Source organism: Corapipo altera, unplaced genomic scaffold, assembly GCF_003945725.1.
Source record: "Corapipo altera isolate COAL_440 unplaced genomic scaffold, ASM394572v1 1, whole genome shotgun sequence".
NCBI classification, from domain to species: Eukaryota; Metazoa; Chordata; class Aves; order Passeriformes; family Pipridae; genus Corapipo; species Corapipo altera.
Window position 1 is genome coordinate 8,572,821 of NW_020884873.1, and position 26,586 is coordinate 8,599,406.

General features: G+C 37.5%; 1 protein-coding gene across 2 annotated transcripts; it reads right to left on the bottom strand.

Moving 5' to 3' along the window:
- Positions 1 to 367: 367 nt before the first annotated feature.
- Positions 368 to 26,123, bottom strand: SLC13A4 (solute carrier family 13 member 4). Of its 2 annotated transcripts, none has more exons than XM_027667206.1 (16): positions 25,732 to 26,123; positions 19,309 to 19,437; positions 16,779 to 16,915; positions 16,390 to 16,571; positions 15,639 to 15,693; positions 13,987 to 14,026; positions 13,198 to 13,275; positions 11,540 to 11,730; positions 10,145 to 10,264; positions 7,225 to 7,326; positions 6,004 to 6,105; positions 4,859 to 4,956; positions 3,588 to 3,718; positions 2,599 to 2,760; positions 1,119 to 1,256; positions 368 to 524 (listed from the first exon to the last, which is right to left on the bottom strand). In XM_027667206.1, the coding sequence occupies exons 2-16, from the start codon at positions 19,321 to 19,323 to the stop codon at positions 387 to 389; spliced, it is 1,689 nt and encodes a 562-aa protein (XP_027523007.1). In that variant the 5' UTR covers positions 19,324 to 19,437; positions 25,732 to 26,123; the 3' UTR covers positions 368 to 386. The 2 variants fall into 2 exon arrangements, with proteins under 2 accessions (XP_027523007.1, XP_027523000.1); XM_027667199.1 differs by having other exon boundaries at positions 25,251 to 26,123.
- Positions 26,124 to 26,586: the final 463 nt, after the last annotated feature.

The following is a 26,586-nucleotide window of genomic DNA, read 5'->3' on the forward strand; positions in this document are numbered from 1 at the left end:
CTGAGTACACCAGTGTATGTGTACTTGTTTTCCACTATTTGAGTCCTGTATACAAGTCCTGCATAATTGTTCTAAGGTATGAAAAAGCTGTAGGCAGATAATTCAAAGGAGGTGATTTTTTTTCTGAGTTGTGGTATCCCAGGGAAAGCAACGATAGAGCGAAGTTAATCTCTCCTTTTAAGTCACACTGATTTTCAGAACTGAACAGTTTTTGCAGAAGACATCCCTGTGGATTTTCTTCATGGTTTTCCTATGGATCCCGGTTCTATGTTTACACAAGTTTTTTCTTTCTTTCATATGTGCAATGTAGGTTTAATATTTCGTTCCAACTGACTTTGGTCTTGCCCTTTTTGTTTTTTATTTTTTCTTTTTTTTTTAATTGAAGATTATGTTTGGCTAGTGATGTTACTGATCACTGCCCATTCTGGAAAGGAATTCAGCTGGAAGAGTCTAATTCCCCAGGTGTTGATTGCCACCATGACAACAGCCAGGCCAATCAGATTTACACCTAGGCCAGCTTTCACCTGCAAAAGCAAAATGCATCAGAGCACAATGACAACTTAATCAAAACCAGTTAACATAGAAAAAAAAAATAGTAGGATCTATACTGACATATCTAGCCTGATAAGTTCTGATATCTAGAGCCAAAAAAAGCCCAATGAATACTATGTATCAGGGTATAGATTGTGTGAGTATTCAGGAGTGATAGTCAGAGATGGATTGTTGGAAATTTCGTTGGAAAACTACTCAGTTTGTCACTTGAACTTCTCAATCAGATAATCAGAGTGGGAAGTTATACCACACGTAGCAAGGTGATACATGACTTACTGCGGAGCTGTCTGACAATCTAATTTCTCCTGCTTTCTTTGCTTGTCTTAACAGGTCAATGCAATTTAGGATTGCATGCTCCTAAAGCTCTTTAGACCATTACATTCATTAAAAAAATAATGATAAAGGCATGTATTCTACAGCAGATTTTTGGATGTACTTAACCTGGCAGCTCAGTTGCACTGCAGATCAATATTATTTTATATTAGCACCAGTATAATCATTATTGTTATTGGCTGGTGTTGAAGTTGCATGAAGCGTGGGAGGATATACCCAGTCTCAAGACTCACCATATCTTTAATCTGGCAGTGCCCATAACTGAAGACAATGGCATTTGGAGGATTACCCACTGGCAGCATCACCGCAAATGAGATACACATGGTGACAGGAATCAGGGTGTATAAAGGGTTGATAAGCAGGGTTTCTGACTGAAAGAAGAGAGAAAGACAGGTGTTTCGTCTAATCAATAAAAGCCCCTGCTGACAGCTAGGATGAAGGGACCCTCTCTGTCAAGATTGTATGAATCTCATCTCCCTAGATTCTAAACTTAAGTGTGAAACTATCTTTACTTGGTTACTTTTCTTTTTTTTAGAGAAATGCTGTAATTTGGAGCTGGTCATGGTCCAGGGATCTCTCTTGGAACATTTCACACTGAGGCAAGATGGAATTTGCTACTAATAGGCAACCTTTGTTCTTCCGCTTGCTCTCTGTGTCATTCAGTATTGTGTCTTATGGATCTAACACTTCAGTCTTCATCTAACATCAAGAACTTACTTCTTTCAGTTGCCAAATATACTGAGACCATTCTGTAAAGTCCTCCTGAATGGTGATTAGAAAAACTAGTTGTTCATGGCCCAAACTTGTGTGATGAGAAGGCAGTGATGATGGAAGGTTCTTTACAGTGGGCTGAAAGAATTGTTCTGCTGCTGCAGTCTTCAGCAGTGGTGAAATTTTTGCATTTTTATTTACACTGATTTGGCCTAGTTTTATATCAGAGGAGGGTATTTGCAAAGCCAACATCATTTCCGGGAGGGAAGTGTTTCTAGGTTACTTTTGCAATCAAAAAAGAGAGACTGCCATAAGATGGCAGTTTAGACTACTATAAGTAGATTACTGGTATAAAAGTTTTCTTTAGGAGAGTCTCTTTCTGCATGGAGCAGAAGTAAATCTGAACTCCTAAGCCACACAAACATAATTACTTATTTTCATCTGACCATATCTTCATATTATCTCAGAGCTGTTCACATGCTTTGGAACAGTCTCCTAAACTTGTTACAATATGGAAAGATTATTAATGACCTGACTTCTTTGCAAGAAAAGCTTCACATTACATAAATGAAAAGAAATAAGATGGTTTTCTGTAACTGCTTTTCCAGTATAAAATGAAATTAGTGTCCCTTTCCTCTGCTTTTGTCAACAGTATCCTGACCTTTTTTGAACAAGACATTTAAAATAATCTTGATAAAAGTATCTCAAGTTTTATGTGAAATTCACCTCTCTTCTTGATTGCATCATCACCTTTTCTTGTGAACCCTTAGTACAGGAGCTAAGTTTTCACTTTTTCTGAGAGGTATTAAATAAATTCCTTGGTCCTAAAATATGCTTTTGGTTGCCCAAGTTTATTATTTTTCCTAATCCAAAGACTACAGGAAAGTAGCTTGGGAACTGGGGCTGAGTTTCATGTGAACAGAGTGTAGACACCCTGACATCCTGAAACATTCCCACAAGCCTCTCAGGAACAACAGATTAAAATGTCGTTGTTTAACTCACCATACTGCATAAAATAGGCAGAAAGATGGTTATAGTTGCTGGATTACTAACAAACTCTGTTACCAGGGATACCAAAATGCAAGCCAGCAGGGTTACAGCCCAGTAGGGAAGGCTGCTCAGGGAGAGCATTTGACGTCCAATCCACGTAGAGAGGCCAGAGGTCTGGGGAAAGGACAGAGGCACAAGAATTGCTGAATACTTGGTATGTTTGTAAAACAGATTCTTCTCTTTGTGGCAGTTTACATCAGAGAATCCCTCCAACAAATAAACCAAGTTAAGGTCAATGCTTTCTGTATTTGCTTTTGTTCAGTAATCTGGATTTCACTTCAGCACCTAATAAATAGTAAGAAAGAGATACATTTGGCAGTTAATAACAATAAAAATGTACCAAGGCTGATCTTCCCTCTTTCTTTGGCATGTGAACTGGAGTATAGAAAATTGGTGATGAAGGATTGCACATTCTGGGTGGAATTAATTTTGAAATTAATACGCATTCTTGTAGTTGTCTACATGTAGGAGTCTATAGGAGAGTTAAATGTGTATTTATGAATTATACTCAGTGTAGATATAGTCAGGAGGGCCTAAAGTATGATTTGTCCATTCAGCGCTAGGAGCTTCACTCAGTTGCCTAAAGAGGAGCACCCAGTGAGAGCTGAGATGTTCCCCCTCTCTCTGGTTAGCTGCTAGTTGAGAAAGTGTGAGGTGTTCCTCAGATCCTGTGTCATGCCTGCTGGTCCTGCAGACATGACATGAATATCTCAATATTCTGAAGCATCTGAAATGGTGGATGCCTACACAAATTATTTGAGCTCTAACCAGCTTTTTGTTAGCTAGATATAAGCTGTCCATTACGTGCAGGGAGTAGACACTAGGTTAAATACAAACTTGGAATTATCCACATCGTAAATCCAAACTAGGGAGCGTGCAAAGGGACAAAAGTCCAGGCTGATGATTCTTTTAGGAAGGAGGATAAAAATCTAAATCAGTACCTTGCATCCAGCTGCTAAGGCATAACCTCCTCCAACCAACACTACAATCTCCCAGGGCATGGTCTTCTGGAAGTCCTTCCAGGTAATGATGGGATCCAGTGTGTTAATGTCTGTTGACTTTTCACCATCTCCTATATCAAATAAAGCAAATGTGTGACCAGTATTATACTGCCCTTTTTCTAAGATCTTCACATTTTTCACACTCGTAGGAATAATTGAATGTGCATGGAAGTTATCTTGAGAACTATCTGAGAGAAAGGCAAAGAAGCAGTGCCTAGCCTATTTCTCTGATTAGCCTGGCCTCAGAAAACACAGCATATTAATTTCAAATGTCCTGACTTCCTCATCTACTCTGTTGATGTGAATAGTTATAAACCCTTGTGCTTCATTTCATAGATTTTTGAGGGACTGTGGGCTCTATTGTACATATGTATGTACATATATCTGTAGACTACAAAGGTGGTGTTACAATGGGATTATATTATCAAAGAAGGGCTATGAAGTAGGTCATGAAGCCTGATAAAGTGCATTTATGCCCCTAGATTTTACCTGAGAACATTATTTTTTTTAGATACCTGAGTATTTTCTTGAAGGAGTTAGAGTGTAATTTTTTTCCTAAAACCTGTATAATATATGACAGTATAAAAAATATATCTTTATATACATTTGTAATGTCTACATAAAACTCTAACAGACAATTCTATTTTCATAGAAAAATAGTGCTTCAGCGCTGCTGAAAACGTGGCACATCAAGCTGATCAATACCAGAGTGCTACCCAAATGTGAATGTGAAATAACAATCATTATTATTATCAAGAAGACTATGAGAGAAGCGTTGGACAAAACTGGAACATTATATGGCACTTTCTGACCTCTTTTATGTTTATCTTATGGCATTATCAGTGATTTCTGATGTATAAGTGATGACCAATTTTTTTACCGGGGCTTTATCTTCAGCTGATTTTGCATTATAGTTCTTTAATATAAAACTCCATCTGAACCATTCCTAAAGCTCAGTCCTAAATTTTAATAATTCCACTAGCACAGAATAGGTGGCAGTCTCAGATACAAAACTTGTTTGTCGTCCTCTGAATGAGATAATATGAAATATAGCAAAGGAAAAGGAGATCAAGGGCTGGTGTCAGAGGAGAAACTGAACCCTGACTTACCAACATAAAAGTCTCTTCTTGGAAATCTTTACAGGAAACATAAAGTGCCATTAAAGACACTGAAAAATGTACCAGCTTTCTTTCTTGCTGGATCCTCCTCACCTTTTTCCCTTTTTCCAAAACATGGCTTCTTTGCTGGAATCAGGAAAAGGAGAAAACCAAGAAGTAGAGACACAGTGGCATCAGTCCGGTAACCTTTCCTAGGAAAGAAACAGTGAGGTTATTATGAAAACACATTAACAGAAACATTTCTAAACAAGATACATAGCTCCAAGCAAATTTTTGCAGGTGCAGTTTCATTTCCACCTCTGAAGTCATACTAACAGCCCACCGGAAAAATACGTCTGCATAGCAAGGATACAAATTGGATTTTTTCCCCTATTTATTAAACTGACTCTTGTAGCCAACTTCAATCACTGCTCAACAATTTTTAACATTCAGGTGGGGAAAACGAAAAAAATAAATTCCTTTTGGTTTACAAATCTATTAACTTTGAGGGGCAGAAAAATAGTGTTCTTACTAGAAGCAAGAAATACATTCTAGGGAAAAGACAAATCCAAGTGATCTTTTAGAAATGGACTGTAGATGGATTTGAAATTAAATGTCTAAAATTCTTTCTGAAAAAGTATTTTGAAGAGTGCCTAACTCTAGTGAACTTCAGAAAATCCCAGTATTAGAAATTGGGTTTTTGTCAAAATTAGATTGGGAAGTTAATTTTATACAGTAAAAATATAAAGAAAATTTAAGTTCAAATCACTTGTTCTTTTGTATGCAATGTGTGTTGTAGTAACTTTTAATGTAAATTGTTTCAATATTGTTTAAAATAAAAGAAAAATTATTTACCTAGTCACCATTCTCTGTACTATTTAATTTCATGGAGATTTTCTTGATAAGCACTTTTGTCAAATATTTTAATTTTAATTATAGTTTAATCTATTTCAGTGAAACTTCTCTATGAATGCACTAAAATGTTTTAAGCTCAAAATCCAACCCTCTTATTCTTTTACTCTTGAAATGTGTTTAATTTACTTCCTCTATTTAATTCACTCTGTATAGCAAGAAAGGATAGAATTTGCCCCATATGAACAGATGTAGTTTAAAAACCAAGAATCCTGATTTTTGAATAAAGACTTCATTTTTCACCACCTTGTTAAAAGTGGCTGATGATGTCTTAAGGCCAAAAATTATTGTAGATAGTCAGAAGCAAAGCCATATTCCTGTGCAGTTGTTTAGGGAATTTTACTCACTTCTCAAAAAAAGATGACCATCCTGGTACAAAGCCAGGCTCACGAGTAAACCAAAGCAAGGTCATCAGGATGAAGAAGAATCCAGTCACCATCTCAGGATAGCTAGAAATAAAAGAAAAAAAAAACCCAACAAACAAACTAGGAATTAAATCCAAGGTTTGTCTGAAAACCCAAGGACAAGTTCCAGAAGAAGTAGGAAAGCAGAAATTGGCTACAAAAAAGGATAAAAAAAATATGGAAAAGAGTAAGGAAGATTAGTTTGAATTAAATAATTCTAGATTTGGCTCCCAACTGGGAATCATTTAAACCCAGTAAAAAACAGGCTAAAAATACCCGTCTATATTTGCAATTCCATCATTCATGGACAAGACCTGGAGGAAAATATTTCTAAATGCTTGTTTTGTATTTGCATTATTATCTGATTAAATGTGTTCACAAGGTAAAGCTCATATTAGCATTCCACTGTAAACACATTCTCTGCATTTTTTACAAGTGTAGAAAGCCTAAGAGCAAATGACAATGTAAATTAGCACAGATGGTGCACACAAGGTGGCTTGAGGATACTTGAGGTGACGTGAGGATTTTTAATTTAGTATAGATTTAAATTAAGTATGATTTCGTATCTAGGCACAGTCTGAACAATTTTCTGGTCGATGTATTCAACAAGTTTACCTGCCAATATTTCATTTGAACAGCACAGAAATGTTTTGGGAAGAAGGGATTTTATGATGGATTATCGCTTTTAAAAAAATGAAACTCTTGTGAAATAACCTTTTCAAGAGACTTTTCTTGCCATCATGCATAAAGATTATGGGCAGATGTGAGGGCTAGACAACTCATGGCATTGGGTAAAGCCTTTGCTGAACTTCTATGCACCAAAATAAGTATGTGCCTGAATTGAGAAGGGGGGTCCTTTAATGACTTAGTTCAAAAGTAGAGACAAACCTTGATTGAGATGACCTTTGAACTCTGGCATAAACTTGAATCTTTCCTTTTATTTCCTTTTTCATCAGAAATAAATAAACTATTAAATACACCCATGCTTGTAACAAAGTCTTTGATTTTGGTTCATTTTTGCATTTAGTTTCTTTCCTGGAAGTAAAGAAAACTGGTTGATAGTTTTAGAATAAGCTACATGAGCCAAATGCAACATGGAGGGCAGTAATTAAGGATGGTTCTTCCTAGAGAGGCAAATTCCTGAGGAAGGCAGGTCTGGTTTACCTAACATTTCCCAGTTTCTTATATTCTTCTTGAATTCTTCTCTCTGACATTTCTTCCCGTTTGGTCTTCTTCTTTTTGCTCACAGAACAGGTCTCCTTAAAACTGAAGCACATTGCACAATAAAATTAGACAAGGGCATAAAAGGGGAAAAAAAAAAGTAATTAAAAAAAACCAGCAATGAGGTAAATTGAAAATTCTGGCACCAGAGATGACTGGGAGTCAAGACTGAGGCAAGGCCTGATGCCAATGTGAAGGAAAATTACTGTGTGTGATCTTTGATTATTCTGGTTTTAAGTTCTTCTGAGATTCAATTCTAGACATAGTTGGAAGGTCCCCAGGGTGCTCTGACTAATACTGGCTGGTATCACTGAGCCTTCTTGAGCCATGGCTGGGCTCCCTTTGTGGAGGCTTCCTCAAAGAGCTGGTGGTGGCCAGATATTTCTGGTGCCAGAAACCTCCAAGCCATGGCTGATTTCTATCATCACATGGAAAGACTGTGACAGAGGCCAGCTATCAACAGAAATTTTTCACAGGGTAACTGTGCTTTCCAGTTGGATCAGGGGTATCTGACATATCTGGGGTCTGGTCTGGCTTTTGAGACCATATCTGACTTGAATATTCAGGATTCACAGTAAATAATGAGGGAAAGCTGTGCTTAGGATTCCATTGCCTTCCATGACCTGTCTGCTTCTGCTAATACTAGTTGTTTCTAAACCAGGCACAGCCAGATGAGGGTCATATTGCCTCTGCCACAGAGGCTAAGGCAGTCAGGCTGGTGTTTTATCCTGATAAGAAATGCCTATAGTTCTGACAGAGACATAAAAACACAACCACATTTCACAGCTGGATATATTCATCCTGCTATATGTTTATATGAATGTTAGTTTATTCAGTTTACCTTCATCCTATAACAAAGCATGGACATTCCTAATTGAAATTAAGATACTTGCAAGCTCACTTTAACACTGTCCTTTTATTCATTCCAATAGTATTACTTAACTGTGCTTTGAGCCACAAATCTTTGGTCATACAGAGATCTAAACCAGCCTAAAAGAAACAACAGCAGTAGGTACTTCAGTGTTTGAAGTACCACAGGAACACAATTTTTATAATTCTTTTAGATGCTTAATAGGTGCTTTTATAGTTCATGCTATTTTAATATCTTATTTGGTACCCCACTAGAGACCCAAGCTGTAGCAGTGGCCAAATCATGGACTACAGTCTCTCTCTACATAGCTGGTTAAGGTCAGATTCTCAAAGGAATTTGCATAGCTCAAGCTCTAGACAGGCCCTGTCTGTTTAACAAAAAGACTTAACCAGGGTTTTTGTTTCACATGGGCACTTTTTTTAAGCTCAGTTATCAGTGCCCTGTACCTATAAGTACTTTAAATTCCCTTGCAAACCTTGCTGTTAGACTCCAGTAAAATCCATCAGCAGTAATGCAGTGACTGAAAGAGAAGAGCTGGTTTGTAGTGGCCAGATCTATAGCAATGATTTTACCCTTAGCTCTGCTTTGTTGGTACAAATCACTTGATGGGTCCATTCTCTTCCGCTTTTGACCTAGCCTAGATCTTTAAAAGCAAGTCTGACATGTTTTTTTCCAGCTGGACCAAGTAAGGTTGATAACACTGAGCTTCCTAGGAAAATAACATGAAAATTACAGGAATTGATTAAACATTTATGCGCAAGCATTAGGCAGCTGTTTCAACATGTTCCAAGTATTTCCAGGCTTAGGAGGATGTGAAGGCAGAGTATTGTAGCCCAGCTTCTAACATAATATGTTCTTTAATGAACTGCAATGAATAGCAGTCAGAGATTAAGGAGGCTTGGAATCAACTAGTACTTCTCAAAAAGTCGATAATACTTCAGTCTCTGGTATTATTTAGAACAACATTAATCAGCATGAGGTCTTGGATGCAATGTGGAATTTCGATTATACATTTTTTAAAAAAAACTAAAGTAATTGAGGGTCATGTTAGGGCCTGTTTCTTCTCAAGATTGAAAAAAAAGGGGGGAGGACTATTATTAGCCTTTTAATTTAGAACTACAGGACTCAGGAGACTGACTGAGAGGGGCATGGAGCCATTCACCTCTAAATTACTTCTTAAATCTAGTCAAGGTCAGCAACAAGCAGAAGTCATTATCAATTTATTCATTGTCTTAGGTGAAATAGTGATGTCAGTTCAGTTTACTTTTAAGAGTAAACTAAATCAAATTAAGGTCACTTTAATTCTGAGTAAGCGTGTCTGCATCACAATTTAATGCTGATTAACTAATCCACTTTACATGCACACATTTAGGCAATTTTCATTAACTTTGCTGAGTACCTCTGTAAAGACAATGTGTGGTACAAATGAACTAGATAATTGAGCCTTTTTCTTCTTCTGGGGCTTAGGGACTTACTAGTATTAAACGTTTTTGTCTCTTAGGCTGTGAGTCCTTTCCACTTTAAAGAGAAACATATATGGAGTATATTTACATTTAATTTAAACTGGTCTTACATTAATTTCATTGATCTGGGGACAGATCTGAAAAGTAGCTTGCTCAATAGCAGTTGTTTTTCTATCCATCTTTTAAGCTGTGCTTTTCCAAAAGGCCTGTTAACAATATTTTTGATCCACAAGGGAATCCTCATTGTCATAAGAGTAAAAAAAAAAAAAACCACCAGTTGAATGCTTAATAAGGATTTCTATCAGCAGTACCCAGGCACTTAACTCTCAAGCAGCGATACTGTACACTGCTGTCTAAGCAGCACAGCTAAGCAGTAAGATTTCCTCTGGTAATTGTTCTGGCAAGAAGAAGGAAATCGAGCCTTAAATTTTGTCATTTGCCAGTCAAAGCAACTTTATGAGATATGTTCTAGAGGAGCTGCAGATGTCCCGCTTTCATAGTCCTTGCATCTTGAACAAACCTCACTCACTTGCAACCCAAGAACAGCCAATGCATCCAGAACCAAGTCAGCACCAACATGATGAGGGAGATGGGGAAACTGAACAAAAACCAGGTTCCAAAATTCACCACTTCAGCATTTGGGTATTGACTGTAGAGAAAAAAAGAGGATGCATAAGAAGTTAGAATACTAGAAGAATCTGTAATGTGCATAGTTACACACACATATATATATATCTATATTTGTCATGGCATGATAGAAAGATTCCATCAGTATGCTTTTGCAACAGCTTCATTACATATGCATAGTGAAAACGATTGCCAAAAAATGTCAATCATTGACCTCCCCTGATCAACAGATGAGCCATAGAGCACTTCAAACCTTTAATACCAGATGGTCTAGATTGTCTAGTACTACTACCAGCAGTGAAATTCTGTCCCTACCTATGGTTTATATCAAAGCTCATTTTAGTGTTGGCAGACTTTAGAATGATTACACCCAGAATCTCTGTGTATGTCCACACAAATGGTGACTGCATTCTGCTGGGCTCTGGCAAAGATGTTTGATGTGTGCATTTGATACAACTGTCATAAAAGTAAGATCTTTGGAAATTATGTAAAATCCAAATCCTTGCATTAAGCATGACTTCTGAACTGACTTCTGAACTTTGCTACCACCATTTCAGAAAGAGAAATTAAGGATATCATGGCAGTAGAGGCAGTAGCAGATGATCAGAATCAGGTCTGATCAGTCTGCTTGGATGCAGATTGGTCCATGGATAGAAGTACCACCAGTCTTCAGACAGAAAAGCATTCATGTTTCTGACGTTGAAACATTCATGCCTTTGAGATTCCCAGGCATATAATAAAGGAAATACTTAGATATTCAGAGAGCTGCTTCCCATCTTCTCTGAAGCAAATACATAAGGCCAAATTTCTAAGTTAGTTTAGTTTTACACTATATGTTAAGCAGCCCAAGTACCACTAGTGATGCCTTTAGAATCACTGCAAGAACTCACTTTCTGAGAATTCAGAGAACAACTCAAAGCTGATTATATGACAATTCTTCTTTTGTGAGTTTTTCTTTATCTTCCTTGCTATGTCTTCATGGCTTTAGTGTTTACTTTTCCAGAGCACCTGCTGCCTTCATGCTAATCAGTTTGTCAAATCAAAAGAAGCTGCAGGAAAAACTTAAATGTTACTACATGCTGAGGGATTTTTATTTTGCATGGGAGAAAGACACGGATATGTGTTAACTTAAACTCCCCCTTTCAAACCTTAACCTTTAGTAATAGCATTACAGTAGAGGAGGTAGCAAATTTTCCTTCAGAGAGACTGTTTTGTGAGGGTTCCTTGAGGTATGGGGAAAGCCACGGAGATGATAATGACTCACCCACCATTCTCACAAAATCACAGTATCACTTACTTGTTGAAGTGCTCTAAGAATATGAGGCTGGTGGAGGTCCCTATGATAGTTGTCAGTCCTCCAATGGTTGCTGCGTAGGAAATGCTCAGTGAGAGGCATTTACAGACCATGTGGTCATGTCTGGTTTGATACCGATACTTAGTAGTCAGGCCTAGATCCGAGGGCTCAGGAGGCAGGACCAGTATCTGAGTCTGTGAGGGGGTACATTCAACAAAGATAGTAGATGATCAGAGCAGCAGCACAACTTGTGTAAATGCCATAATGATACAGATCCCAGAGAAACAACAGGTTTGTATAAGAGAAGGCAGGTTTTTCTTCACAAGGATTAAGTGGGATCAGACCTGGAAACATGTCCAGGGGCCTAAAATTACCTGGTCTATGGTAGAAATGTAGGACAAACAGTAATCACACTTCTGGCTAAGGTTTGGGCCAACTCCAGCTCTGACTGGAATATCAGTGGGATACAAAAAGCCTTTAAATGCTGCAGGGACGGGATGCCAGCACTGCAGGAGTAGGAATCCATAATCCTTGAGGCTTATGAGGAACCACCAGACAAAGGCTTGGTGAACTTTTTGCACTTACAAGCTCGGGGTTTCTAATTAGGAATGAAAAAGGCTGGGTAATGAGAATGTGGAAGAAAAAGATGCCAAAAAATTTTGCTCCAGAATAAGCTGTCTCATCAGTGACAGGAAACTATCTATGTTGGTAAATTAAGTTGTTGCACTGGGGAAAAAGGTACAGTACTTCAAGGCACTTCACATGCAAGCCAGGGCTGTAATTTAGGGGTGAGGAAAAAGGCAGAAAGTGGTTCAGATAGATTTTTATTTTGGCTTATCTAGTAAAATCAGTCATGCTATAGGTTCATCCTCATCGCAAGGATAAAAATGACTAAAATCCTGTAGGTTAAGAGTGAAGTGAGTATATTAGTTAAAAATAACCATTGAATGCTTATTAATATGGATGTAAGAGAAAATTAAATACTGGGACCAGTGCATTAGTCTCTTTTGGAAACACACACTTAGATTCTTTTGAACTGTGAATGAAAATCCATATGTTGATTTTAGCCTATTCATTCATGGACATCAATTTATGCCATTAAGATACTGAAAAGATTAAGATAAAAATTTACATCCAAACAGCAATCTCTTCTTGGATCCACTCAAGAGAAGTAGAAATACGACTGATTTAATGAAGGATTTTTAGTGTGGATATATTGGAAGACAAAAAGGAGGTGGATACTAAGACTCCAACAAACTGGCTGAACAAATTAATGATCCATGCCTGCTGCTGTTTTTGTTCTGAGTAGAATTTTATGTGTCAGGAATTGTTATTTTTGAGCTGGGCTATTTTCCAAGGAGGATTTGCAGAAACAAAGTGGATAGTACAGTCAAATAATAAGGGAAACTCGGGATCACATTACTGAATGTAAAGCTAAATTAATTGTCCCAGCTATTGGGGGAGGGTCTTCTGAACATCCCTGTGCTGAGCATATCTAAATGGGAGCAAGAACTAGCAAAGGGCCAAGTCAGGGCTGAGGAAAGATGATGTAGAATGATTCCATGTAACACTACTTACAAGGAATAACTATGAAACAGTGGGAAGCAGATGATAGTCACATCTGGTTTTTGCGTCATGCCCCAGGTCTAACACTTCCTTACCTGGGGTATGTGCTGCCCATTGCTCTGAGAATTCATTGTTCCAACAGGGTTGCCTATCATGTGCACACCATTCATACTCTGTAAGGAGACAAATACCTTTGGATTAGCCTTTCTTATGTTCCATGGGGCACTTAGAAAAGAATTTATGATGCTTCCTAAAGGTCATGGGGAGTAGGCTTTGGAGAAAAAAAGAAATAATTTGAAACTACAACAAAATCCAACCCACTAAAAGACCAGCTGTAAATTCTACACTGGAAAACAAACAAACAAACAAACACCTAAACCTTTTTTTTATTTAAAATTATCTTAAAGTCAGATTATAATGAGATCAGGTCTTCTTCCTCTGTCATGTAGGAAAATCTAACAGGTCCCTTGCTAGAGGCTATGACTTTCTGATATGTGTAGTCTGTTCTAGTAACTGAGATGTCTCAGCTGATGAAGCTGGAAACACCTGGACAATAAAAGATCATATCTGAATTTGTTAGAAAACATATGGAATTGTTAGTTTAATGACTGGATCTCAGGACCTCCAGCAGTAAGTACAACAAACTTACATTTTTATGTACTTATGTTGTTGTTATGGAGCTAATGTTCCCCAACTTGATTAGTGCAAGCAGGCTGACAGGTAACATACAGAACAGGACATTCTGCAACATGTACTCTCTGCCAACAACCACCTCTTATTTGAAATGAAGGAAACCATTTTTTTTCAGAGCTGTGTGGATTCTGCTCTGATGGTTCCTGCATTAGAAGACAATGTAGCTCAGAAGATACTACCTATCACAATACCTTTGAGTGCATCAAGGAGCTGAAGTCAGTAGTAGTAGCACTAAAAACAAAGAAAGGAAAATATGCTTTATAAATGCCTGTTCACCCAGCTCCTTCAAAAGGCACACATCATGGGTAGGAGGGGCAACCTCCGCAGGAGAACTAGTGCCTGTTTAATGGTGAATACAATTTATTAGAACCTCTTATGTGGTCTCTTGACCGGACAATGTCAGTCATCATTATGTTTCACAGCTCTATCTCTAGCTGTGTAGCAATGGGGTTCCACCTCCATGCAAGAAAATATTTGTGTTCCTTGTAGTATATATCCCATTCTAGGAGGGGACTCCATTCACAGTGGAGTTAATCACCAGGCAACCCAGCACTACTGCTGTCTATTCTAGTCAAGTTCTTCCACTGCTAACTTTTCAGCACGTGGACCATGCAAACAACCCACTGAACTTAATTCCAGAAGATGTGCTGCTTTTCCTGCCAAATTTCAAGCTCTTTTTCAAGTAATACTGTTTTAACAATGGTTCTGTATAAAATATTTGACATGTACTCTTCAACAGGACTTTAAGGGATTAATGGCAGAATGCCAAACTGAAAATTTGGTTCTATATTGTACAGAAAATGTGGCTGGGATATAAAAGAGAGAACAGAGGGAATACTGGAGAACCCAACAGTCTCTAGACTAATGAGATAAATATTTAGATCTTGCAAGTTAACTGAAAGTATTCAACCTATGCTGTTTGAATTATAATATTTGTTTTAAAATAAATTAAAATTTAAAAGAAATTAAAATTAAAATTAAAATTAAAAGAAACAAGAACTTGCTTCTGTTTTATTACAAACAGCTGTGAACAATATAGAAGGAGCTCCAGAATGGGCTGTGTAATTTATTCTCACACTTCATAAGAAGATGCTCCTCAGGATTTAGCCTATAATACAGTTCTAGGACATTAGCTTTGTGTATTCCCTTGTGTATCTTGAACTGATGGTTAATTTGATAATTTGGCAAAGAAATTAGTCCATTGCTTGATTTACCCTTTTCATCTTACTAGATTCTACCTCAAACAGAGACCTGGTTGAAACTGTTAGTGTTTCAAACCTCCGAAGAAATTCTATATTTAAAGAAATCTTTTACAAATTTTTTGGGGAGGAGGGGTGTTTTTCTGTTGGTTCTCCCTCCTGCTATCCCCCCACCTCCCTCCCCTCCTGCTCTCATCTCTCTCTTAAATGAGGACAGTTCAGACTTTCTTCAGGAATGCTCTGTAATTGATTTCCCTCTGGATATGTCCTGTGGGCACTCCATATGTACTTGAATCCTCTCCATCACTGCTCATTAAGGGGAACAGAAATAAAAGTGTGTGGACAGCACTCTCTTGCAGAGCATAAACACAGACTTCAAAAGAGCTTTCAAATCCTAAGAAATGTTTTCCTTCTCCCTAAAATGTTCATGGTGTTAAAAAAATTAATGAATACTGCAAAGCTTTAGTGAGATCCAGACCATTACATTAATCCCATTTATCATATAAGCTTTCCTTTTCAGTCACACGTGAAACATTCACTTGTAAGCTTCTGCTTGCCCTTCCTGGCTCTACTCCTGGGTTCCTCTCATTGCAACCTGTGTAGGGCTCAAATCTCCAGTCCTGATGTACAGGGTTCATTCTTACTCCTCATTGATGAAGATAAGCTCCAGTGAAGGTTGGTCATGCTTTTCGCTGAGACCTGCAACAAAGGAAGAGAAAGCAGCCCTTGGGGTAAGAACTGAGCTGAGCCCCTGGGTCACACCACTGGACCTGGAGGGGCTGCTGCAAACAAAAGCTTGCCCGAGCTGTCTCCAATGCTCTCTTTATGCAGCATTTTATTATTTTGTGTTGTACTGATCATGTGCCTCTGGCAATTACAAGACTATCATGCCCACATATAATAGACAAGGTTGGATGAAATAATTTTCAGCCTGGAAACTGTAAACTGACAGAGATATATTTTTTTTTCTACCTAAATCCTTTCTTTTTGGGAAGGAATTACCAAAATGAACCCTAGAGCCCTTATCAATTTTTTGGTTTGGGATTGTCGAAGAGCACACTTTTGGGCCTTTTCTGAGTTTCCTGAACTTTATTCTCATGGATTTCCTTCCAACCCTGTAAAATCACATGACCTAAAAGTTTATGACACACAAGCTCCAGTAGATGCCTTAATTCAGTATAAATAGTTTTGCAACTCCAATTCTTCCATCTCACCTTAAAACTTTATTTCATTTTTTGAAAGGAATATCAGAGTACCAAAGGAAAGAGTACAGATCAGTATCTTTGACAGTATAAATCAGACAGATCTGACCTTGATAGAATTTGAATAATATATATCAACAAGTCTGGTCACTGCTAACCAAATAAGCAAAGAATGACCAATATTGACAAATACCTATTGGCTTCTTTTCTTCAGTGATGGTGCTGCCTGCAGTACTGATGACCTCACACTCCTCCTCAGCATTCACTAGCTCCTGGAGCACTGCCTCCACAATTGGCATCACCATGGCTGTGGTGGATGTGTTGGAAAGCCACATGGAGAGCACCGTGGTGCAACACATAAAGCAAAGAAGCAACCTGGCGTGCAACACAGGGAAATCCAAGGAGTTAGAGGTGGCAGAAAGAGGATGATAAGATTTTTAAGCTTTCAAACTCTGAAAGGAAAGATGGATATGAAAATGAGCCCCAAACCAAGACATTTTGTGCCCATGGATGGGGAAATCAGAATTGTTTTGAGCTGCTGCTGTCAGGCTCAGATTACCCTGAAGTCAAAAGTTCACTCACATGCCTGGCTTGGCTCCAGCCATCATGACCATGCGCAGGGCAATTCGCTTGTGGAGATTCCACTTTTCTACAGAAGCTGCCACGCAAATCACACCCATGAGGAGCAAAGTTGTGTTCTTGAAATATTCAGCAGCCACCTGCATTAAGGACCAGGGGGAAGCAGTCAGTTAAAAAAGCAGTAACTGCCCTACACAGAAAGCACGCTGTAGGAGAAGTAATGTGGTGTCGCACGTTTTTTCTCCCCAGAGAGTAAGAATGACAGGGAGCTGGAGAACATGAAGAATTCATAAGTCAAAATATTCTCTTTAATCTGTTTCATGTTGTGTTTATGAATAACTAGGCTCTATACTCAACTGTTTGTAGGCTTCTCAGTTTTGAAGAGATCAAGAGAAATGTTACTTTTTTGAGCAGGATGTTCAGTGCCTGCAGTTAATCTGTCATACTCAACTAGGCTCACATGGAGACAACCACAGACAAAACTCTGCACTGAAGGCAGCTTATTCATGTGTTTCAACTGCTTTTTCATTCTGGAGCTATCGTTATCTATCTTGTTTATTTTTATTCTGTCTTGTTCAACTTTTGGGTGAAATGTGGCATCCCCAGAACCTGCAGCTTCAGAAAAAGAGTCCTATGGGACATGCTCTTTGAATGCAGCTAAGAAAGGTTTTTATATTGCTGTGATGATCCACAAATCCTGTGCCAAAACTTTTCACATAGGAAAAGTATCTCCATTTTATCAGGAAAATATGGAAAAGTGTCAAGAAACAGAACTTCAATTTAAAGAGAGCAAACTAAAACCATCAAAATGGGAGAAAACAAAAGTTACAAACAGGTACTTGGAGCCTAGTAAATTTTTCATCCCATCCTGATGCAATCCTTCTTAAGCTGTTGCTGGAATATTTTTCCAAAAACATAATTTCTTCAGTTTAAAACTATTCTTCAGCATTTTAAAACAATTAAGATCAGAGGAAGCAGTAGTTTTTCTATTATCCTCAGTAATACTGACACTCCTCTGTAAAGTGCAAGAATGTCACTAATGTTATTCTGTGAAACCTGAAACAAGTTATGTATTTAATTACATTTATTTAATAAATCCCCACAGTGACCAAAATAGATTTGGCCAACAGAGTTGTGTGCCAGAACTTTTAAATATCACTTTTTCTTCCACTGTTTTTTTTCTCATTAACTTTCTTTATTTTCCTGCTACCTTGTTATAAAAATATCTTGAGGTGAATGAAAGAAATCCATCAAGCCAGCAGAACAAAGAATCTCTTGTTCTCCTTTATTCCTTTCGCAGGCAACTTGGAGAAACCAGTGAATGTTAATAGTCTTGTTAATACCCACATACATATATATGACACTCATGTTCTTAAGTCCCTGTGAGTTACTGGTAGCTTAAAGTGCTAGGCAAGAGACCTGGGTCAGTCACTCTAGAACAGTAAACTGGAAATACTGCAGCATTATCAGAGTTGTTTATTTTTTAAATACAAGGGGTTATTTCTGTTCCTAAAGCAAATAATATGTTCTCTGCAGTAGTTCCACTGTCATTTTATTTGATATTACATTGAATTTCTGTCAGGCTGACATTAAATTTTCCTTTTCAATGTGCTTCCAAGTTTTTAATGAAAATACCTAACTACTTTGCCTTTATGATAGGAAAAAAATTTTGAAACTACTAAATTGTGTTAGTATGGAAACGTATCTGATTATATTACAACACTGGAAGAAATAAGACAGGTCATAAAATTTTTGGTTCGTGCTTTTCTCTATCCATTTATCGGTATTCCCAGTGCTATATTGTGACAGAAATTCAACAAATTTATGGTTGCCATATATTCTTCTGTGTCCTTATCTGTATTTCTAGCCCTTTCATCAAGTGTGAGGCTCCCTTACCCTCCCCAAAAAAGAGATAGAAAAAAGCAGGAGAAAAAAAAGTTGTAGATAAAATAAATTCTTGGCATATCATGAAAGAAAGTAACATTCAAGAAAACACTCAGGTAAGCACATTCAAAACTGATCATATACACTTTTTTGTGCAGCTACTCCTTTACCTGAGAACTCATGGCTACAATGCAGCACTAGGTCACAGCTTCAAAAAAGGATTAAACATTCACCCAGACAACAAAATTACCTAGACTTTTACACTAAATGGTAACTGTTTTTAGCATTGGTAACCTCTTGCCTTATGTCTTCTATAATAAATGTAACTGGAAGGAAACTTCACAGTGTATCCCATACTGCTCTTTACATGGTTTTGAAGGTGGAATCCTTTGATGGGATGTGTTTTGGGAATTGTTGATGCTGCAGTAGCTGAAAGGATGGACATCCTTCCTGTCTAATATAGTCTATATTATATCCTATATCTGTCTTCAGTGGAAGAAAGAGCTGTTCAGACCAAGTTACACATTACAAGATGTACACTTCTTCTTCCCTTACCTCTAAGTCTTGCTACTGCACTAAGATTAGTCTTATTCAAATAATTAACTGAGAGTAAGAACATCAGATAATAAAAAGTTCACAATGGTCTGACCTCACTGGACTTCATGACTCCAAAGAGTGGATACAGGAAAGCAGGAACTAAGGCTGCTGCACCAAGAGGTACTGCTTCAGAGACCCAGTATACGGCTGTCACGATCAGCACGTAGGCACATGAGGCTTCCTGCAGGGACAGAGCACAGAGGTTACATGTTACTGCCCCACCAGCAACTGTGGAGGCTTTGTGAACCTGTTTGTAGGATTCATCAGACTGTAGGTGCCTGGATTTAAAAAAAAATCAAAAAGGACTGTATTAGGACGTCCTAAAGTGCAGGTGTTTGAGTGTGAAATCTAGATTACCATCTGAAAGATCAGTTTCAGAGGATGATGCTAATGAAAGTTTTCACACCTAAGCCAGGGCAAAACATTGTGATAAGCGTATTTATCAGTAAAATAATGGTTTCAAGTGCATTTACAAATTTGTTCGATTTCCATAATCCAATATTTGCCAAGCATTCAACCATGACTCCTCAGATTGGACCTGTGGACATATTATTTCTGCTTGGTTTTTTCTCCAATACTGGACAAGGACAGGAACTGGTGTTTTTCAGGACCAGATGCAAATATTCACATTTTATGTGAATTTGTAGTTATTTTGGGAAATGTTCAGGAATTCTTTTTTTTTTTTTAAACAAGGTGCAAACATTTTTGTTAGCTGATTTTATTTGCTTGGGTAATTTACACAGGCCCTCAGAAGAAGATCACAGGCCTGCAGGCTTAGAGGCAATGGGTTAATGGAGCTATTCAAATAAATTTGCTGCTGTCCAAGGTTCTGGTAGAAAAGTCATGACAACATTATGCTGAGCACTCATGGAGAGCTGGGATATGATGGAGAGAGGTGCTACCTGCTGAATATTTTTACAGAAAAACACAGCTAGTCCATTGAATTCTTCTGGTCCATTTCTTAACTAGATATGTCTTTATTTATGGCACTTATTTGAGTTGTCCTTAGGCTCAGTTTGCTGTACTTAGAAATCCAGGGATATCTCCTGGTAATAATTACAGAAACTACTCTCAGGAAAAGGTTTCTCCTTTTGTTTTCTCAGTTTTGAAGCCAGCTCCTGTACTGGGGTTAATCTGCTGTTCTACAGAGGCTGGTAGGTCTACACTGGTTTACAACATCTATGAATCCATCTGTTCTTCATTATGCACTGGATGTTCCATATGAACTTACTGAGTCATGTGGATTCACAGCTCACAAATGGCTATTATTTAGAAAATTCACTCTTCACAAATACTATCTGAGTGTCTTAAAATATAATTCCATTACTTTCATTTCCTGATTGGATGACTTCTAAATAAAGCAGCTTTCAAGAAGTCATACAAGCAAGTCTCACACATCTTTGTGTAAATCAATGAGCATTCATTTTTTTTCAGTTAGTTAACACACACTTCATTTTTTTTCAATTACTTTTGTGAACAAGGTGGGAAAGTTTAGTGAAATTATACAGGGATGTGGGTTCAGTGAAATCAATAGCTTATATTTAAATTCATGTTTATACATGTAACTTTTACATTACCTCTAACAAACAGCCACAATCAGTTGTTTGTCTCTTTTTTTTTAGTACATCTTATAGTAATAACAGGTAGAATGGACACCAGAGAAAAGTATATATTGATTTGTACTATTTCCTTTATTTGGATAAGGATTTCAGCCAAGGTTACTCAGAAGCTTGTGTTTAAATTAGCTGTTTAAATTATTTTAGAAAAGTGTGACATCAAACAGCTGTAATTCATCTAAGCCAGGGTAAGTTTATATTGGATATTAGGGACAATTTCTTCACTGGTTGGGTGGCCAAGCATTGGAATAGGCTGCTCAGGGAGGTGGTGGATCCACCATCCCTGGAACCTTTCGAAGAGTGTGTGGATGTGGCCCTTGGGAATATGGTTTAGGGGCGAACATGGTAGTGCTGAGTTAGTGGTTTAACTCAATGGCCTTAGAGGAATTTCCTGCCTTAATGATTCCATGATTCCATTAAGCAGGGCCGCCAAAATAACTGAAATAAGTTTATAAGAAAACAACTTCCTTGAAGCAAATAAACTCTAATTACTTTGGAGATTATAAAGGGTATCTGAAAGGCTATTGGAGAAATTTATCTCTGGATTATTCCTTTATGGATGGATAAGTACTCTGAACTACATAGAAATGTGCATATTTGTTTCTCTTCCTTATCATAGAAGAGTGGTTTAGGCTTCAAGCTCTGCAGTACAGGTTTCACTAGTCCTCTATGGTGAGGTCCTTCAGCAGTATATTACAAGAAAAGATTGTCTTGCAGTTGTACCTTCATTGCTTCCAAGAAAAAATTCTAAGAGAAGCTAGAGAAGGTTGGATTGGAATGGATGAGGTCAGAGGACTTTTGTTAATAGTCATGGGTTATAATTATTTTATAAAATGGAATTGCTATGCTGTTTGAAACTCCAAAGTTTGGTCTTCAGTTTCTAGTAATTTCAAGTGCCACTTAGTAAAAAAACCCAAAGAAAAAATTTTGACTTAAAAATGGAAGTTTAACAAGTGAAATGATAGGCATTACAGATTTTTGGTAGTCTCTACTAGGAAGACAAGATGAGTCATGGAGCTGATGAATTGGCTCATAAACATTAGCCAACTTGCTGCTTAGTCACTTTGAACTACATTATACTTCATGATTAATATTCCACAGAGAGCAGAGCATAGGATGATTTTTGTGACCTACTGACGATTTAATTTTTAAAATTTCTGCTGCAAAAACTACTGTCTTTGCATGGGCTCTGTATGACATCCAGCAGTTGTCTAAGGAGAAAAATAACTTCTAATGAAAAAGCATTGATTTTTATTTTAAAGAAGTGCACATGTAAGTTACAAGGAATATTTTTTCCAAAATTAATAAAATTAATTTTATCCTAACCTGAATCCAAACCATTGTCTTACTCCAAGAATATACTTCTCTTTAATTTCTCTGAGCATTGATTTTTGTTATTTTCTATTACTATTCTGTATTTGGCAAAAAAATAGGCTGATAGTGAGGATGGAATAGGACAAAGGGAAATTGCATCTCTACCAAAACCTAACTGGGATGGGCACTGAGTCTTTGTGTTTCTTATACACAAGGCTGTAATAATTTTACAAAATGAAACAACCTAAAATAAAGCTCATTTTTAAATGGTATAAAACTGTTTTACAAGTACTAGGAAAGCCAAGCTTGATAATCTCCACTAAAAACTTAATCAGCTTGTCTAGCAACTTTCTTTCTTTATTTTCTCAGTGCTTTAAACCAGCTTGTTTCCAAGAGAAACCATATTAATCTCTTCTATTTAATTGAACTGAATTTATATATTTAATTAATGGTTACCAGAGCAACTAAGTACTAGACTGAAGTAGTGGCAGTGTAATTTTAACTGTTTCACCCTCTCACTTGTAGTTTTACAGCTGAAAATTACTGTTAAGCCCATCTTAGGGCTTGAAACAGGTAATAGGAAAATGTGATCGTTGGAGGGACTATCACCTAATGATCTACCTTCAGTCAGTTCCTTAGGTGAGAAGAAAAAGAAGCTGTAAGGATGCCATGGCTAAAATGTCCATACTAAGGGTCATGCATAAAACTTTCATATACTAAAATATACAAGGATCTCAGAGTGACTAAAAGGAAGAATAAACTCTGTGTTGGAAATTGGTCCACTTGAAAGTGTGCATTGCATATCTTGGATGCAGGCATGGTTTTTTCCTAAGTGTGTCAGACCTGAAAGGCACTTATGTGCATCCAAACTTGTGGTACAAGTTCAGCTATAACTCTGGAAAGGGAAAAAAGAATGCAAACAAATTTTCTCAAGTTTACTTTTTACCCAACCATGTTTTGTCACAAAATAATAGAAAACAAGCTGTGGACTTTATTCCCATTAGCCATATCTACAAACAGTTCTGAATCCTTGTGCTCCCTTTGATCACTCTTGCCACTACACATGTAATGCTCCTTTGAGGTTTCCAGAGATGTGCTGATATCATCAGAAACTGCACGCTGATTCTCTGCAGAAATGCCAGTATAAGTGACCTGGTAATTCTGATCTCTATAAGAAAGACAGAAAACTAGTATACTTGTCTGATAAATAAAAATATAAATAAGTGAGCAGGCATAAAATTTAATCTTCAGGTTTAAGAAGTAATCATAATCAATGGGTTGTAGCAAAGTAAATTCTACACAAAAGCACTTGAATAGAGTACTGTCAGCTGAGTTTATTTGGTGAAGATGTTTTCTTAATAGTGCTATAAACATCTGTGCAACACTCCGTCAGATTCTCAGCTGTACTTTACCATCTGTGGTCATTCACATATATACAAGTGGATGTAAAACATAACCTAATGGATTTGCATGTGACTTTGCAGTAAAACAATGTCATAAGGGCTGTATAATAATATTCTTGCAGCAATACTTTCTTATGAACTTCTGCTTCAGCACCCATATGGTGCTATTACAAGTCCCTTGGTTATTAAAACCTCCTTGTTGCATCCTATGCCTCTGAATCCAGTAAGGAGCAAACAAGAGTGACAAATTTTAGTGCAGTGAGTCTCATGTTTCCTAGGGAAGGGTCTCAAGGGACATAGAGCATGCTGCAGCTACAGTGCCATATGGGCATGTCAGGGAGTATATCTTTTTATGTCACACTTCCAGTGACATGGGGGGGAGATAAAGCCATTCTGTAAAACAAGACTCTGTGAAAGGGTGAGTCCTTCTGTTCTCTGAAGAAGACCACAATTATCTGTCATTCATTGCCTCTCTCGAGACAGAAGAGGTGAAAAACTACTGCAAGAGAACAACCAAGATATACATTGAAGTTCAGAGCAGGAAAACTCTAGGTGCAACACACAGTTCAGTGGTGTAGGAATATTTCCTTTTTATGAATCCTGGCTTTCTTTCAAAAAAATATTGCTGTTTTATTTTTGAAAACAGCCATATAATTTCTAATCCCATGCATTTTGATTTGATAAAGTAGTAGTATGGAAAAATCCTCTGATACTGTAAGGAAGAATTAATCTTTAGCAGCGTAGAAGACAGAATGCAAATTGCTGCACCATTTGGCCAGATTTATGTCTAGGACTATGTAGAAGGACAAGCCGCAGAATTTTTAATACATTGCAAATTTTGATAAGTTAAATATCACCTTCTCCATAAGGTAGGAAATCATTGCTATTTTATCGGTTGCAACGGCAGAGACGTGCATAGAGAGGAGTTCACCGTGCGGCCAAAGGTATTCGGTAGGTCCAAAGCAGTGTCAGGAACACAGCTGAATTCGTTCCCATTCTCTGGTCTGTGTGTTTTCATTCCCATTCTCTGGTCTGTGTTTTGAGCACAGACTATTCCCTCCTTTACATTGCTGTTTATGTCTCTGAGCCAGCATTTATTAACCACTGTCAGAGCTGCAGAGATACCTACACCTGCTCTGGAGTAGTCAATGCTGTGTAGGGTCCTACATGCCTGTCACTGTGTCCCAGCCCCTGCCTCACCTGAATTGCCATCTTACAAAACCACATTAAATTGAAAGTCCCTCCATGCATACTTATTATTTAAAAATTAAAGAGTTTTTTAATAAAGGAATACTATAAGTGTTCCTTTTAAAGACCTCTTCTGAAAGAAAATTTCATGTATATGTTTCTTCTGTTCCCCCTTCTACATAGACATTATTTTAGAAAATGAAGAGATATGACATTTTTGCTTTAAAGTATTGCTTTACTAGCTTCACCTGGCTCTTCAGCTCTGCTTGTGACATGACTCAAGGTAGCTCTGGTTCTTACTGTGATGACTTCTCAGTGACCCTCACAGTCCTTCAAATTTGAGTCTTAGATTTTTCTAAGCTCTATGCTTCTTTAGGTCTTTGGCTTTGTTTTTGCACACTGCAAACTTATCCAGCAGTACTAACTGCTGCACTCAGAGGCTTTGCTAAAAAGAAAATTAAAAATGTACTTACACTGCTGGGGTATATGAGTGGCAGAGGAAGCAGCAGAAGTGGAATGAGAACAACGAGTAGGAGGTTTCTGGATCGGAGAATCTCCTTCATCACTGCCATACTCTTCTACTTTTTGGTGGCTTTCTTCTCCTTCAGATACTTTTCCAGTTCCTCAGATTCTCTGACTTCCACACCTTCCTTTTTCCAACTTTCAAGCCTCAGATACTCCAGCTTCCACTCTACTTCAACTTTCCTTCACCTATGCCTGAATTTCCCCAAATCTCACCACTTCATTTCCTATCCCCATACAGTCACCTAAAATACCTTTCTTAATTTATTTATTCTTCAGTTTTTTGTTTTGAAAAGGTTTTCAATTAAAAAATATTCAGTTTATGTGGGGCTCACCAGCACATCCAAATTATTAACACACCGTAACATGCAGAGTTTTGCAAGTTGGAACATAGTGATCTCTTGACAATTTTTATTTTTAATTCAGACTCACATTTGTAGCTGTGTTGTATCCTTATTCCCATGTTTTATAATTTTTTTTTCCATCATCTAGAGATGTGACTCCTGTTTTCATAAACCAAGCGGTATATGTCTTGAGCTGCTGCTTTTCCTTCTGTTTGATAGTCTGAATACCTCAAATACAGTTTCTTTTCTGCTGGAAAATTATTAAACCCAACAATTTATGGTTCAGTGCATAGAAGTAAATGTTCAGGTACTCCTTCTTTAAAAAAAAAAAAACAAAAACAGCCCCAAAAAAACCATCTGCAGCTCCTTCAGACTTTATTTCTTTGCTTCTGCTTTGTATCTACCTTTGCCCTACTTTTGCCCTGAGCTTGGAATTCAAAGGGCAGCAATTCCAGCACAGATTATGCTTGATCTCAAGACAAAAAGTTGTTAAAAAGCTATATGCAGCTCTAATGCACCAATGAGGACTCCAGAAGGTAGAAGTTGCTCCACCCATTGTCCAAAACCCAGTCAGAACATTTGAGAACATCAACAACCTCCTCATTCTGACATTCACACAAATATACAAAAAGACCTTTTCTAAGTTGCTGAACAGTTTGTTATTGTTTCAAGGTCCCAGTACTGATGATAAATAAATAAATAATCATTGTTTTCTAAACAATATCTTTTGTCTTCATGTTTCTTCCATCGCGATCCTTGAATGTCACAATCTCTGTACTGATTAATGTGCCCTAAGTAACCAGAGGATTCAAAATCAAATTGGAAATTTTTAGACTTTCCACTCTAGTCTTCTAGTGCAAAAACATTTCTCCAGCACTTCTGTAATTAATGCTTTTTATAGGGCCAAAACACCACAGATTTAGAGCTGAATCCATTGGCTGGT

Excerpts from the sequence above, each read along its gene's own strand:
- SLC13A4 (XM_027667199.1), bottom strand. The coding sequence starts at position 25,349 with ATGGCAGTGATGAAGGAGATTCTCCGATCCAGAAACCTCCTACTCGTT. Across the intron at positions 6,106-7,224 it reads AAGAAACTGGGAAATGTTAG|CTATCCTGAGATGGTGACTG; the intron begins GTAAACCAGACC and ends TTTTATTTCTAG. Across the intron at positions 1,257-2,598 it reads TGCCTATTTTATGCAGTATG|TCAGAAACCCTGCTTATCAA; the intron begins GTGAGTTAAACA and ends CTCTTCTTTCAG.